Source organism: Physeter macrocephalus, unplaced genomic scaffold (assembly GCF_002837175.3).
Source record: "Physeter macrocephalus isolate SW-GA unplaced genomic scaffold, ASM283717v5 random_183, whole genome shotgun sequence".
Taxonomy (NCBI): domain Eukaryota; kingdom Metazoa; phylum Chordata; class Mammalia; order Artiodactyla; family Physeteridae; genus Physeter; species Physeter macrocephalus.
Window position 1 is genome coordinate 58,366 of NW_021145472.1, and position 14,809 is coordinate 73,174.

A 14,809-nucleotide genomic window follows, 5' to 3' on the forward strand; every position below is an offset into this window, starting at 1 on the left:
CCCGCATACCACAAAAAAAAAAAAAAAAAAAAAAAGAACTGTCTTTAGTATTTACTTTCATGGCAGTGACCACGTCGCGTGCACAGGCAATACACAAAAGGGTTTCCAGATGCTACTGTCTTTTGCTTTCAATTCCTACTTGCCTTCAGCTCTAATACAAGGTCCATCCTCTTCTTTCCCAGAGGGTTGATGTCATTGAGGATGAGGGCTGTGATGATGTCAATGCCATTGGATTCATGGGTGGCTATGCAGTTCTGAGGAAAGAGACACATGCAGACATTACACAAACGCTGGTCATAGATCACACATCACAGGCCGACAGGCTCAACTGCTATTTCAGCACAATGCTTGCCAGTCCCAGTAATGTCTCTAGGGGAGAGCAGCAAATTTTCCGTGAGAAAGTGGTAAAAATAAAAGACAGATGAAAGTCTCTAGTTTCAGAATTAACAGTAAACAGGAGGAAAGTCCCCACGTACTGTAACTGATAAATCGGCCGCATCTAATCCAAACAGTGCAGTGGGCTTTTGTTCTTAAGGGGAAATATGGTGTGTGACTGATTCTGGGTCCTGAGTGCTGTTTTCCCCTTTAGAGGTGTGTTGCATTCTCTCTACATCACTCGGTTTTCGTGCTGCACACTTTTGCTTAAGGCTTAAGTTTGGAAAGCAAGTTTTAATTCACGTAATATCAGAATTAATCACCTTCCCCCAAGTAAGATCCCCATTTGCAGCAGAATTCACCCCAGTATGCTCCTTTTAACAGGCCTCTGTTTGGCAGAAAAGCCATCTTGAGGTTATAAAGAAATTCACTTAGATAAAGCCTCTCCCCCAAAGCCTGTTGTAATTTTTTTGTTCCTTTTCACTTCAACTCAAACGACCCCACTGGTCCCATCAGGAAGCCTGGGGACGAAAGTGGATCTAACACAATGCTAGCCCCGTAGTCATGGACAACTAAGGTCAGATTTTTTAACATACAGCAAGTGGTCCCTCTTGTAAGCCGTTCTTTTCTTCTGAGTGAAGGTTCTGGCCTTGCTTCCCAAGTAACACAGCATGTCATACCCTTCCTGGCCACTGGGTTTATAATGGGCCATTTAAGCACCGGCCTACCCCCTCCAGCCAGGATACAGCTATAATCTGAGCTAAAACTCATACTCATTCTAGCATCAGTGCAAAACCGCACGAAATCTTCAAGACGTCATGGATAAGCAATGACTCTACTCAAGAAACTACTGGGTTCCACTCCAAAAATATACTTCTCGAGAGGCCTAAGTCAAGACTAACGGAGTCCTTCTCTCCTCTGAACGTCTGTGGTGTTAAAGTCTCGATCATACATTTTCCCATACTATTTTCAAGTTGTCTCACAGACAGCAAGGTTTTTCTCTCTAGGTAGGTTTAAACCTCCTTCCATGAAGCAGCCCCTTTTTGACTCTTTCCTGATACCTGAAATAGAGCCCAGTCTCCTGGTCATATTCATTTAACTCCAACTTTAATATGTATCCCTAGTCAACTTCGAGTTGGGTCATTCAAACCAAACCAAGCTGGGCATGATCACCCAGACGGCCCCTCTAGCGCCTGTGATCAGGTCACATCCTGAAACATGATAATGCTCGGTTGCTCCGTCCTCCCTGCGTGGAAAAGGCCTCCAGTTCTACTGAATCCCTAGCTCCCTAGGTAGATGCTCTATGACTTCTGAACTAGACCCTGTCAACAACGTTTCAAAAGGATACACTTTTTTTTTCCACCCCGAAATGCAGATGGATTTACCTGGTTCTCATGGCAAGGTCCTTGACAGTACTCGGTCAGACTTTCCAGGGTTTGGTTGATGAGGGCCACATTCTTTTCGTTGATATAGAGTCCGAGAAGACCAAGACCCCCCGTGGTACTTCCACAAATACAGTCCAGAAACTGCAGCGTCTCACATACCAAATTGTAGTTGGTCTTGTTATTTTGGCAACGAAGGAAGTTCTGCAGTTGGACAGTCCCCAGGTTGGGGGAACAAAGGCAAAGAGAAGAGGGAAAAGGTCACTCATCCCGCCCTTTCGATGGTATGTAATTGGGTGGGGCCTGGGATTGAGCAGCAGTTACGCAGAGAAATGCAGTGTTGGGTAGAACAGAAGAGTCAGTCAGCCCCCGTGACGGTCAACCGCGGACATGGTCTATGGCAATGGGTGCAAACACTGTGGCCTGTCCTCCAAGGTGCTTTCGTATGGGACGCAGGGGAGGAGAGCTCCTCTCTGACAGCCCAGTTCAGACCCCAGTAGCCTTTTTAAGTTCTCATTTCTTTCTTTTCCGCCCCGGCCCACCTCCCCACCCATCCCATGTTAAGTTCAGAGTCTTGACGTTTCCAAGGACAGTAGTTAATGTTTAAAAGATGATGCTGTGGTCTGGATGCTGAATGCCCAGAACCTAACACTGAGGACAGTTCATCACTGAATAAAGTGTTACAGGCTGGGCTTAAGCCCACTGCCATGGTGGGAACCTGGCTTATCTTGTTTGGCCGCTTCCATTATTAAAGGAAGGAACAAAACCGAGTAAATGTGTGTGTGCTTGTGTGCACGTGCCCGAGTATGTATCCTCCAGGTAAACTTGCAATGCTAACAAGAGACGTAACAGCAGATAATTTCTCAACAAAGTCAAGCAAGCCTCATTCGACCACCTCATAACTCAGAGTCTATTCTGAAGCAGAGGAGTTGTTTTTTGTTTTTTGTTTTCGTCATAGACTCCGGTAATCTCTTCTTAAAAAGAAGGGAAGATTAACCACAGATAGTCTTTTGGGCATAGTTATAAAAGTTACACATGTTTACTGTAGAAAACTGTATCTTTTTAAAGTAAAAAGATATAATCAAAAGATAAAACGAATGTTAACTTTTGACCTGGTAATTCCACTTCTATCACTATTCACAAAGTATGTACTGGGTGTTTGCTACAGCACTGTTTGAGATAGAGGAGAACTGGAAACAAGCTAAACGCCCATCAGTTGGGAAGTAAACAAATGACAGTGTATCAACACCATTTAATATCACAAGTTGGAAACACTGAGGTAGGTCCATACGTTCCAATATGGAAAGATCTCTAGGACATACCGTTAAGTTAAAAGAACAAAAAGGCAAATAGATTAATATGTATCCAATGCTTCCATCCAAATATACAGAAAAAGGACAGGAAGGATACAGTCCAAACCAACAGAAGTTCTCTCTGGGTAGAGGGACTGTTTTTTTTAAACCAAACTTATTTTCATTTAAACCTTCATAGAATATATTCATGTATTCCTTGTGTAATTAAAACATCCATAAACGCCCAGATTAAAAGCTGGTAATCGGTCTTCCCTGGTGGCGCAGTGGTTGAGAGTCCGCCTGCCGATGCAGGGGACGCGGGTTCGTGCCCCGGTCCGGGAAGATCCCACATGCCACGGAGCGGCTGGGCCCGTGAGCCATGGCCGCTGAGCCTGCGCGTCCGGAGCCTGTGCTCCGCAACGGGAGAGGCCACAGCAGTGAGAGGCCCGCGTACCACACACACACACAAAAAAAAGCTGGTAATCAAGTTTATGCTCGACTCATCCTCTAAATAACCCCCCCTCAGCCCCACCCCAAGTTAACCTCAGGCCCTTCTTCTCAAGCCTTCCTGACTAGTCTAGAAATTGCACAGTCATTCAGGTCCAGGTGGGAGGTGGAGGAAGGACAGGTGATTTGAGACCACGTGGCCTTTTGTAAGGTGACTATTTTTCTAAGGGTCACAGGAAGCCAGAGGAGGGTTCTGCAGCCATTTCTCGCTCCAGCCCCTCAGGGAAGATGCTACCTGTTCGAGGGCCTGGCTGAACCCCTCAGCATGCAATGGTGGAGTGAAGAAGTAAGTATTCAGGAAGAGGGCAGGAGACGGCCAGGCTAACCTAGGCTCAAATTCACAGCATGGCTCTCGAGGCCCCTTTGCCTCTCCCAACTCCTGTGTCATCATTCCTGCCATGCCCTGGCCCTCCCCACCTCTGCTCAGTGATGTGGCCACTCCCACCATGCCCCTCTCTGTTCACGGACGTCATCTCTCCCGCCACGCTCCTCTGTCTGGCAGCAATGAACTTCTTCCTGCTCTTTAAGCACCCTTCATTCTCTCACCTCCTGGGCTTCAGCCGCACTATTCTCTTTGCCTGTCACTCCCCCGCTCCCTGTCTCCACCCTGATTAACGCCTCTTCCTTCAGGATGGCATCTCAAGTCACTTCTTCCAGGAAGCCCTCCATCCTGACTCCAGTCAGATTGGAGCTCCAGCCCTGGTGACCGACAACCAGCACAGAGACTGGCTCGTGCCATGGGCTTCATAAACGCTGGCTGAAGTACCTGAATTAAGGTGCATGAAGGAAAGGGGTCTTGGGAACTCATCAAGGCCAAAATGTGACATGTTTCAGACTCCCCAGGAAGGATGGTGGACTGTCCTTTCTTGAAAGCCTCTCCCATTTCTCATGGCCTTTGCAGAATGTCTAGCCAGAATCTCTCCTTCCTAACGCAGTTCCATTTCCTCTTGTTCTCTACAAAAACAGAGGTGTGCCACTCGCTAAAGGCCCATGGGAACTCTTTCTATGCTCAAGGAATAGGGTTCACCCATAGCACATACCACCTACCCCACCTTGTCCAGACTAGAAAAGTCCTGTTCGTTTTGTGGTCTTCCTTGGAGGGCCAGGGACCAAGTCAAGATGGGTAGATGAAGGAAATCAAAGACTTCAAGTCTGTGCTTAAACAGACTTCAGTGGAGAGAGAGCAGGACCTGTATCCCTTAACCCAGGTGAAAGGCAAAGCCAGCCTCTCAGAGGAAGGTTCAAAAGCACACGGAAAATGGTTCAAAAACAGTCTTTCCCATCAAGTTTCTTATTACTGTGAACAAAGCTTGCTTAAGGCAGCAACTGCCCATTCAGCAAAGTCAAACTCAGTGGCTCTATCGCTCCTGAACATTTACCAACAGGAAAGTTAAGATTCTAAATAGGACAAGAAACTCTGGGCAACTTCAAAGGGCCAGATTCCTTCTCTCTCTGGGCTTATGTGCACTTCCTCATACCAGGGAGCTGATAATTCTCTCCTCGTGAGAATGTCTTCTCGCTCGGATCCACGAGGAAACCCCGACCCAGAGATCCACCATCGGTTCCAGAAAACTGCCAACAGGGTGGCATACAGAGTAGTTGAATCCCACTTAAAACCATCATTTTAAGAACTGGATTCCTACAAACACCATCATATCAGAGCAATTTTATTACTACCTCAGTGTGCCTGGCTTAGTGGGAGTCTGTAAAGATGAGTGCAGCCTTCATCCTTGTGAACCACTGGTCCAGATCACTGGTTTTCCAGCCACTCCCTGCAAAACCCTGGAGGACCGCAGGAATGCCCCAGCTCTCAGGGCTCTTGCAGGTGAGGGAGGAAAGGAAAGTTCTAACACTCCGTCGTTTCTACTCTGAACAAAGCAGCTTTGTTCTCATCTCCTTTACCACGTACATTTCTGCCTAAGATGTTCAAACGGAGGATTCTGCAGCCCCAAACAGTTAAAACCACTGGCGTTACAGAACCTTCAAAGGTTAAGTTGCTAAGCTTTAAATATATATATATGTTGAAATATACTGTACACTCCCTCTCCCTCCGATACCACTGTTTCTGGCAGAGCGGCATATTGGAGAATGTTGTTCTGGAAGGGCTCATTAGAAGGGGCTTCTGCCCATGGGGTTCTTAGGGAATTAGTTCAAAGCAGAGTTTTGCAAAGAGCTAAGGTACAGAACAAAAACTGTGAAGACTTCCCCACAAGAAGTGGTGAATTCGTACAATGGGAGCCTGCTGCTGTCTTCCCAGTGGAGGCTGGGTGTGCTGTGAAGATGGCAGGTCAAGGGGGCCGACGGGAGGTAGAACAGGTCCGTGAAACCAGAGCCACGTCCAGTAAACAAGCACATCAGGACCGCCCCTGACATTCATGGACGGACTCTGCTCAAGGCAGCCTTGTGTTCTGTTTGCTCAGAACTCAGCAGACATCAGCTCCCCTGGGAAGCCTTCCTGGACCCAGTTTACTACTGTGTTGGTTCCCCTGCTCTGAACCCACAAAACCCCTAAGATGACACAACTGTAGCACTTATCACCCTGCACGGCAGTCTCCCGCTTGCCGAGTGGCTCCTGTCCTAGATGCGCAGCTCTGTGAGGGGAAGGGGGACGGTCCTCCATCACCCCCAGGGCAGGGCACAGAGCAGGATACTCGCCGAGATGAGGAGATCAACACACATATGCATAGCCTGAACCTACTTTTCCTTTGGAGCCCGAGGTTGGTGGAAACCAGTAACACTGGTATAGGGGAACAATATAGGGCACTGGCCACCAAGTTCAGCCTAGAAATCGCCCCAGCAGCAGGGTAGGGACCCCATCCACAAAGACACCACAGTGGAGCTGTAGGCTTTGTTTTCTTACTGGTGGGACAGCGTGGTTTCCCATGGCATCGCTCACACTCCCTTGGCCTGTCTCCCTGGTGATGAACGGTGTAGATACGGTAGGTAGAGCAGGCACAGTCCGCCTCCAGACAGAGGAACACCAGCCAATGAGCCAGTAACCAGACCCCGGACCTTTGGGTCATGAGGGCTTTGTCCACCCACTGATCTTGGCATCCAGGCAAGTCAGGCCAGTGCATCAAGGGCCAACGTGTTCTATGTCCAAAGTAGGAATGTTTGAGCAACAGGCAAGAAAAACAGACTCACAGCCAAGATCCCACACTCAGACGTGGTCAGGGATGAAGATGGGAACGTCAGTGGAGGAAAGGAGTGGGCGGCAAAGCAGAGAAAGAGCCTGAAGTCCCTGCGTGGCCGACAGTGGAGCTGACGGAAATCCCTTCATTTTGAAATACGGCCCAGATTTGGCTGGTTGATGACCCTGGATCTAAATGCTTTTTTAAAAAATTTAATTTAATTTTTTATCTTTTTGGCCGTGCCACGCGGCATGTGGGATCTTAGTTCCCTGACCAGGGATGGAACCCGTGCCCCCTGCAGTGGAAGCCTGGAGGCTTATCCACTGGACCGCCAGGGAGGTCCCTCGATGCTTTTTCAAAGCCCAGGCTCTTCAGACCCATTTGACTGAAAACAAATATCAGCACAGTAAGTATTAATACTGCAGACTTCACCCACTTCCGTTAAATTGTTCTGTCTTACTGCTTAACAATATAATTTCTTACTCAACTTATCCAGGCAGAGATTCTGCAGCAGATTTTAAGCGTTAGCGATTTCCGGTGGTGGCACCGAATGGTCTGGCCACAGCTAACATGCGAAAGGCCATCAAATCACCTGGTGGGTAAAGTCAGCAGTGCAAATATTTCAAGGCTGCACCTTCCCCTTGCGATGTTTGGACTAGAATTATTTTCTTTTCAAACCATCACGATTCAAATAAAACTACCCCCACCAATTTATTTATTTTAGGAGAAAACATTCTATCTTAGAGGAGTTCAGACACACTTTTCCTGTTCACCCTCATCCGTTTTAGGCAGAGAGGGGTGTTTTCCCCAAGAGTCAGCAGCAAAACCAGGAGAAGGCCAAGGACCCGGTGCTCTAGCATGCTTCTCCTGGGCAGAGACAGCTTCCACAGATCTGTGCCCCCTCAGAACAAAGAGGTAGTATCTCTGGAACCCATCCTTGGCCCTTCCTGCAAAGCCTTTGCCGCTGGGGAAACTCTGCAAGGAAGAAAACGCCCTCTGTCTTAATGTGGTGGTGGACAGCACAGCCTCTACCCACCAGACTGCCTGGGTTCAGTTCCAAGCTCTGTACTCCCTAACCGGGTCTCGTGCATCTCGACTTCCTCATCTATAAAACAAGTGTTATAATACAGGCAACACTTAGCATCCAGGATCATCTAAGTGCCCAATCAACCTGGCCGGTGTTATCATCCCACGACAAAAAAAAAGTGAACAAAGGATTTCTGGAATAATCAGTTCAACAAATATTTTTGAACATTTGTGTAAAACACCAGAAAGCCACTTCGTTCATTCAACCAAGAAATGTTTGATTAGAACATTCTATGTACCCGATTCTGTTAAGTCTGGTATATTTAATCATCCACCCCTCCGTCCATTCAAGTTCTACCCGTGCACCTATGTATCAAGCGGTGGCAGGCTACCAGATACACACACACACAGAGGCACGTACACACATATCACAAACACACGTGGAGCGGGTGGCAACTACACTGCTGAGCATGAGATCTGGTCCCTGTCCCTGTGGAGGCAGTGGGGACGACAAGACAGAGAAACACTGCTAGTGCCCAGACGTCGAGAACCACGCTGGGTCCTCAGCTCGGAGAGATGGGCTGAAAGGAGAGGAGCTGAGATGTCGCAGTAAGCGCGGCAGCCGTGAGGCGCCGGGACCCCCGCTGCCCCCCGGCCCTCACCTGTAGGTCCCGGTTGTGATTTTCGCACAGGAGCTGCAGGAAGCGGAGGATGGGCTGCATGATGGTGATGACTGCGCTCATCTCCAGGTCGTCCTTGGTCTTGTCCGCCGTGGCCTGGGCGCCCTCCGCTGACGGGTAGTGATCGTCGGGGTCAGCCTCCCTTCTGAAGGTGGTGAAGGCCTTCCTGGTGGCGGCAGAGGCCTCCAGGAGCTGATCCCGGACCTCTTCCGTTATCTGTGTCGCGGGCTCTTTGGCTAGAACGCAAATGTAAGACGGTCAAGGCTGCCCAATCCCAGGAACACTATTCAGCACGCCAGAGATGACATTCAGAGACCCAAGTTCTGGAATTCACCCGAGAGTCTCTCAAGGTTGGCAAAACGCTCCAAGAAGCCACCATCTTCTCTCACCTCTTAGGATTAAAAGTAAGTTGAGCCCTTCCAGCTTGCTGGTGGCTCTAACACGTCACCTACGCTTGCTCTGTGGCTTAGAGGAAAAGCAGTTGAGGTTCTGTCAACCTCATACGCCTATGACTCTGGGCCTCAGCTTCCTCATCTGTAAAGTGGGGAGAACATCAGTGAAGTCCTCCTCTAGAATGTTCCTGAGACAGTCGACATAAGCTAAGCAAACTGTAATTACTGTTCGTAGACAACAATTGATGGAGCCCTTTACTAAGCCCCAAGGCACCGTGATTAAGCACTTGATGTTTAAGATCGAATCTTCAGAGTAACCCTGTAAGGTAACCAGGCACTAGAGTTAGGAGCATTAGACTCTGTAGCCAGACTGCCTGGGTTCAAACCCTGGCCCTAGAACTTACTAGCTCCATATCCTACAAGTTAATTACCATCCCTATGCCTCAGTCTCCTCATCTGTAAAATGGGGATAACGATTTTATCGATTTTACAATGTCGACTTGAGTTCTAAATGAAGTAACACATGTGAAGGACTTTGGACAGTGCCTGGTTCATAGAAAGTACTCAGTAAATGTGAGCCTTTCTTCTTTTTCTTCTCTTTATCCCCATTCTAGACCAGTGGTGATCAACTAGGGATGATTTTGACCCCATCTCCACCCAGGGGACGACAGGTAATACCTGGAGAGATTTTAAGTCAGGGGTGGGCTACTGGCATCTACTGGGTGGAGGCCACATATGCTGCTAAACAGCCTGCAGTGCACAGGGCAGCCCTGATAGCAACGAATTCTCCAGATGTCCCATGTGCTGTGGCTGAGAAACTCAGCTCTAAACTTGAAAAAACGAGACTCAGACCTATTCAAGGCCACTTGACTCCAACACTTTTTGGGTCTACCCACTCCCCAGTATAACTTCTCTTCAAGGGGGATAACGGATAAAGAGCTTGATGAACTTTCAAATATTTCAGAAAATAAGGGAGGATTAGCTGACAAAAGACGACAGTCTTAAAGTGCGTATTCCACAACTTTCTCTAACATTAAATGGAAATTACAGGAAAAGATTATTAATGGATCTCCTGCCAATAAAACCCTGAGTCTGACAAAGGAGAATGTATGTTAGTTTATTAAACAAGAGGAGCCTCCAAAGCAGCGGGAATTCAGTTCAGGTTACACAGGAAGAATTATATCACAACCAGATTGGTTTTCTTCTTCTGAAAGCCCCAGTCAGAAAACCGTTTGGAGTGTAGAAGTCGTGTAAAAACTAAAGGAAAACCAGGGATTCCTCCCATGGTTACGATCCAGCTGACTCAAGAGCTGCATGCAGGGGACCATTTACCTTTTTTCCGTGATGGGGCATCTCTGTCTACCTCATCATCTTTCTTTTTATTTCCCAGGTCACTGGTGTTCACTGTCACCGTTGCCTTGATTTCTTGCTGGGCCACCTTCATTCGGTCATAGAAGACCTTGAAGAATTTCTCCGACTTCTTATCTTCTGTCAACCGGCAGAAAAAGGAGTGCTGCCAAGGAAAACCCACAGCTTTTTCAACACTGTGACACACCAGTTACTGAATCCCACTCAGGACACCAAAACCTCGTGGAGATCAGAGCCAGACACGAAACCTCAAAAACGGTCTAACTTGGGAGCAGGGTTAAACACCGTTCCATGCACTGTCATTCTCTGGCTTCTACAGCCTGAGGTTTTCTACACAGAGCCTTTAAAGCAAACTGCCATTCCTTGGCTGAATCAGTCATATAGACTTGGGAAGCATGCTAAGGGGGGGTGGGCAGATTTCAGCCAACAAAGCACAACCCCCTACACACATATAAATCAACTCCACTAACAATGGAAACAGAATGTATTTTTGGTGACTGTTGCAGGGCCAGTCATGTGTTTAAGGACTTCTGTGAGCCCTCCTCTTTGCAAAGCCTTGTGAATATATACAGATGAGTAAGACGTGCTACCTGCCCCTACAGGGCTCCATACCAGGTTAGCATGACACGCCCATAAGGAGGGCTTAAATGCGTAAAACATGCTCCAGAAGCTACACAGACAATTATATTATAGAAGCTCAGAGGTGGCAAGGATGACACTGGGCTGGAGGGATCCCAAAATCGTCGTGAAAAAGGTGATTTTCGAGTCAGGTTTTAAGGGGCAGGTAAAGGGTGGTTAGATGAAAAAGCTAACAATTAACAGGTAGCTCGCCTCTTGAATACACATTTGTTTTTGGACCCACTGCAAGCAATAGTATACATTGTTGATATAAAAACACAATATGGTATCTCAACTTCATTTGTGAGCACTTTCTTTTCACCCCTTTGCAAATACCACGCTGTTGTGAATTATTTACATAAAAATACAATACGGTCAATTTCCAGAGGAATAAAACAAAGCTCCAAACAATATATTTGCTTCTCCCAGTTGGAGCTTCCTGCCAATTTCATATCCTCCCCCATTTGGAAAGATGGCACTTGCCTACAGAAGGTAACCCTAGGCTTGCAATCCCAGAAAACAACAACATCTTACCAGCCTCATGAAGCCCCTTAACTGCTCCATCTCTCACCCCCCCACACACCCAGTGCTGGATTCAGCACCTGCCCCCGCCCCGAGAGCCACCATGTTTCTATCTGCCAACATGCAACTTCAGTCACTGTGACCCTTCTTCTAGCCACTAGCCCACATGCTACCCTGACAAACGTCTGCCTCATTTGCCCAGCGAGCTCTTCTGGATCGTGCCCTTTCTTTTCCCTCTCCCTGTTCTTCGTTACCTCTGGCTGTTTCTTACGTACAACACGGGACCCAGCCTTGCTACCTGTGCTCTCTGGTTCTGTCTTTTCTCCTCCAGCCACTCCCAAATGCCAGTTTACAAGTCACTGCCCGCCCCCTGCTCTGCCTCATCATTCTGTGGGTCACGGAGTCCTCCAACGCTCCCACTCTGTGAACCAAGCTCGAGTCTCCAGTGTGCTCCACTGCCCTTTACTTCCCTCTGTTTTCTTTTAGGCTTCTACTTCGTCCATCCATTCAACCAGCATTCCATTTGTCCATCCGTCCATCCACCATTTACCGTGCACCTGGCGTGAGTCAGGGACTCCGCCCATTATAGGAGAAACAATGCTGAGTAAAAAGAGGCCTGCGCCCCATGAAACTGGCGGCTTGGTATGAAAAAGACACAGTCATTCAAGAGTCATCCTAATGACTTTCACTAAAATAGCCTTTTAACCACTGACTCAACAGAGTGCTGGCAAACAGTAGCAGACACTCAGCGCCACTGCCCTGTTCTTCCTGGCTCTTCCCATGGCTGGAGTCCCCTCATCTTTCAGTCACAGCATGAACACCACCTCCTCAAGAAAACCACCCCCGACCATCCTACTAACGCAGGGGCCACGCCAGCTGTTTATTCTCCCATGCTCTATTTTATTCTTCATAGCAACTGGCCCCTGAAACGACACTTGTATTTACTGTTCACCTACTTACTGTCTGTCCTGGGGAGAGTGTACGCTCTAAGAGGGCAGGAGCCTCGCCTGTATGGTTCACAGCTGTCGTCAGAACACCCAGAAGAGGCCCAGCACACAGAAGGCGCTCTATAATGATTTGATGAAAGAACGAATACAACTCAACACTTTATGGGTCCTCCTGACTCGCTACGCGCCCCCATCAGATCCTACTGCTATTCAGCGGCCACGGCAGGAATAAATTCCCGCCATACTCTCGATTCTTACTTCTCATGTCCTCTAACGCGAGACACCAAGTTCCAGTTGTTCACCTCTTTGAGAGACAGTGCTTTCGCAGACAAACAAGAGGAGACGTACGGGGGACTAAGACCTCAACCTATAGCCACCTAAATACAGTGATTACATTTTCCACCAAGAGGCGTCACACAGCATCTCACCCACACGGGGTCAGGAGGGGACTGCACAAGGAGGCGGCTGCTCGGGCGATGAACTTCAGTTGCTGCCCCTTAAGTCTTCTCATGGCATGGAGGCAACTGAAAAAGCATCCCTGGACACTCCGGTCATTCAAGAAAACAGGTGCACTTGAAGTAAATAGGTAAATAAATAAAGAGCCAAAGCCTGCCATCTGTCATCGGTAAGAGCGCAAGAGTACACACCCATCACCTGCTACGAATGCACTGCTTCACGTCTAGCTGGTTAACCCAGCCCATGTCACCTGATAGGGTCAGGGCAAGGACACCTCTTACAAAACGAGAGAAGGGCGAGGCACTGAGGATTACAGGCTTCTACATGTTTCTGCAACGGCCAGTATATTTATTTTGCACTGTTTATAACAGTCCCCGTCCCTCAAGGATTTGAAGCTGCTTCATAAACAGAACGTGGTCAATAAAACGGTAGCGTGGACAGCGGGGTACGGTGACATGAGTAAGCACAGAAAACTGACATCAAGCAAGGACGGGGGCTGGAGGATGGGAGAGGTGATTCCAGGAGTCTTGGGCTCGGCTCCGAGGCACCCGGCCATCACGCTGAAATGAGAGGCCAACTCCATCACACCTCTTAGTAAGCACCAAGAGAAGAGATACCACCGGTGCTTCGAAGGAAGGAAACGTCTCTTAACGGAGGGGTTAGTAGGGCAGGCTTTCCAGCTGGACCTCCTGGGTTCAAGGCTGGGGTCCCTCATCCACTGGCTCTGTGACCCTGGGCAAAGTACTCAACCTCTCTGAACCCACGTGGAAGGGCTGCCAAGGTGCACACAAAGTGCTTAGCACAGTGCCCGCTAAGCGTGTTGGTTTCGTACGACCATGACATTAGTATCATGTGAAAACCCCACAGCAAAGGCATCACCCGAGCAGCTAAGTGGTGAGAACTGTCAGAAAGACCGGCCTTCAGCTCCACCGCTCACCAGCCAGTGTCACCTCAGAAAGTGACGACGTCTCTGAAACCCCAATCTTCTCATCTGCAAAATGGGCACTATAACAGGCTGTGCCCTTCACGGGTGGTTATGAAGACCCGAGATAATCATAGTAACACTCCCAACGGCTGACCTGACGAGGTGCCGGGAACTTGGGGTGAACCTTCGTGCGTCTCGCCTCACACACAGCCCCTGATGAAGCGGTTGTTACTATTATTCCTTTTTGAGATCAGGAGACCCTTTGGGGTCTTGAAGATAATGTGCATCAGGTGTGAAGCACGCCCGAGAAGCCCACACCGTGACAAATGTCGTCTTCCCAGGACGCCGTGAGAGGCACGCTCCTGGGAAGTGGCAGAGCAGCAAGGAGGGGTGACAGCGGGGCTGCAGGGGCCCCAACTGAGAAGCTCAGCAGACGCCCTGGAAGGAAGACATCTGGGCCCCAGAGGGGAAGTGCTGGTACCTCGTACGGGAGGAGAAGTGAAAACGGGGGCATGCGGAGGAACTAAGGACCCCCGGTCCCCAATCAGGGGCTGTGCCGGGGAAAGGCATGCGGGCCGCGGAGCAGGCCCGGGCCAAGCGCCCCTGGAGACCCTCGCTGCCCCTCCCTGGTGCCTGCTGTCATGCGGGCTCCGTGAGACCACGCCCTGCACACGGCTCACAGACCTGTCCATTCCCCCTGCTCCCGGCACGACGTGCTCGGAGGACCTGCGGGCGGGCAGGGGGCGCCCTCCTCAGGACTGTTTCCCCAGAAGCGGGTGGGACCTCAGACCAGAGCGGGCGGGGACTCTGCCCCGACCCGCCTCAGGCTCTTCAGGGGCACTGGTCTACCTCCCTCCATGGGCGTATTTCAGTGAATCACACCCCAACCTCCACCCCCAAAACCTAGAGCCAAGAGCCATGGAGAGACTGTTTCACTTCCCCAAACTTTTCACTCCACCCCACCCGGCAGGTTTGAGCACCCACTTCCAAATAAACCTGGCCTAGAGCAGGCAACATTAGTCCCAGGTAAGAGAAAGCAAAACGGGGGGGCGGGTGAATGGGAAGTGACTAAAAGGGAAACAAGAGAACTTTCTGGAGTGAAGAAAATGTCTTGATTGGGGTGGAGGTCACACAGGTGTGGTAGAGAGAATAATGCACCCCCATCCTCGAAAAGATGTCCAGACCCTA

General features: G+C 49.2%; 1 protein-coding gene and 1 long non-coding RNA gene across 4 annotated transcripts in view; one reads left to right on the top strand and one right to left on the bottom strand.

Moving 5' to 3' along the window:
- The window catches only part of LOC114484938 (inositol 1,4,5-trisphosphate receptor type 1-like), a 98,608-nt gene that overhangs the window by 58,354 nt on the left and 25,445 nt on the right, over positions 1-14,809 (bottom strand). For all 3 annotated transcript variants that reach the window (XM_055082607.1, XM_055082609.1, XM_055082608.1), the window contains exons 2-5: positions 10,118-10,298; positions 8,376-8,629; positions 1,761-1,961; positions 144-254 (exon numbers count right to left, since the gene is read on the bottom strand). In XM_055082607.1, coding sequence (XP_054938582.1) covers positions 144-254; positions 1,761-1,961; positions 8,376-8,629; positions 10,118-10,298 — 747 coding nt within the window. The remainder of the gene's footprint in view (positions 1-143; positions 255-1,760; positions 1,962-8,375; positions 8,630-10,117; positions 10,299-14,809) is intronic.
- On the top strand, positions 8,625-10,262 carry LOC114484939 (uncharacterized). The gene is made up of 3 exons (XR_003678313.2): positions 8,625-8,797; positions 9,400-9,456; positions 10,176-10,262. It is a non-coding gene; the product is annotated as an uncharacterized lncRNA (long non-coding RNA).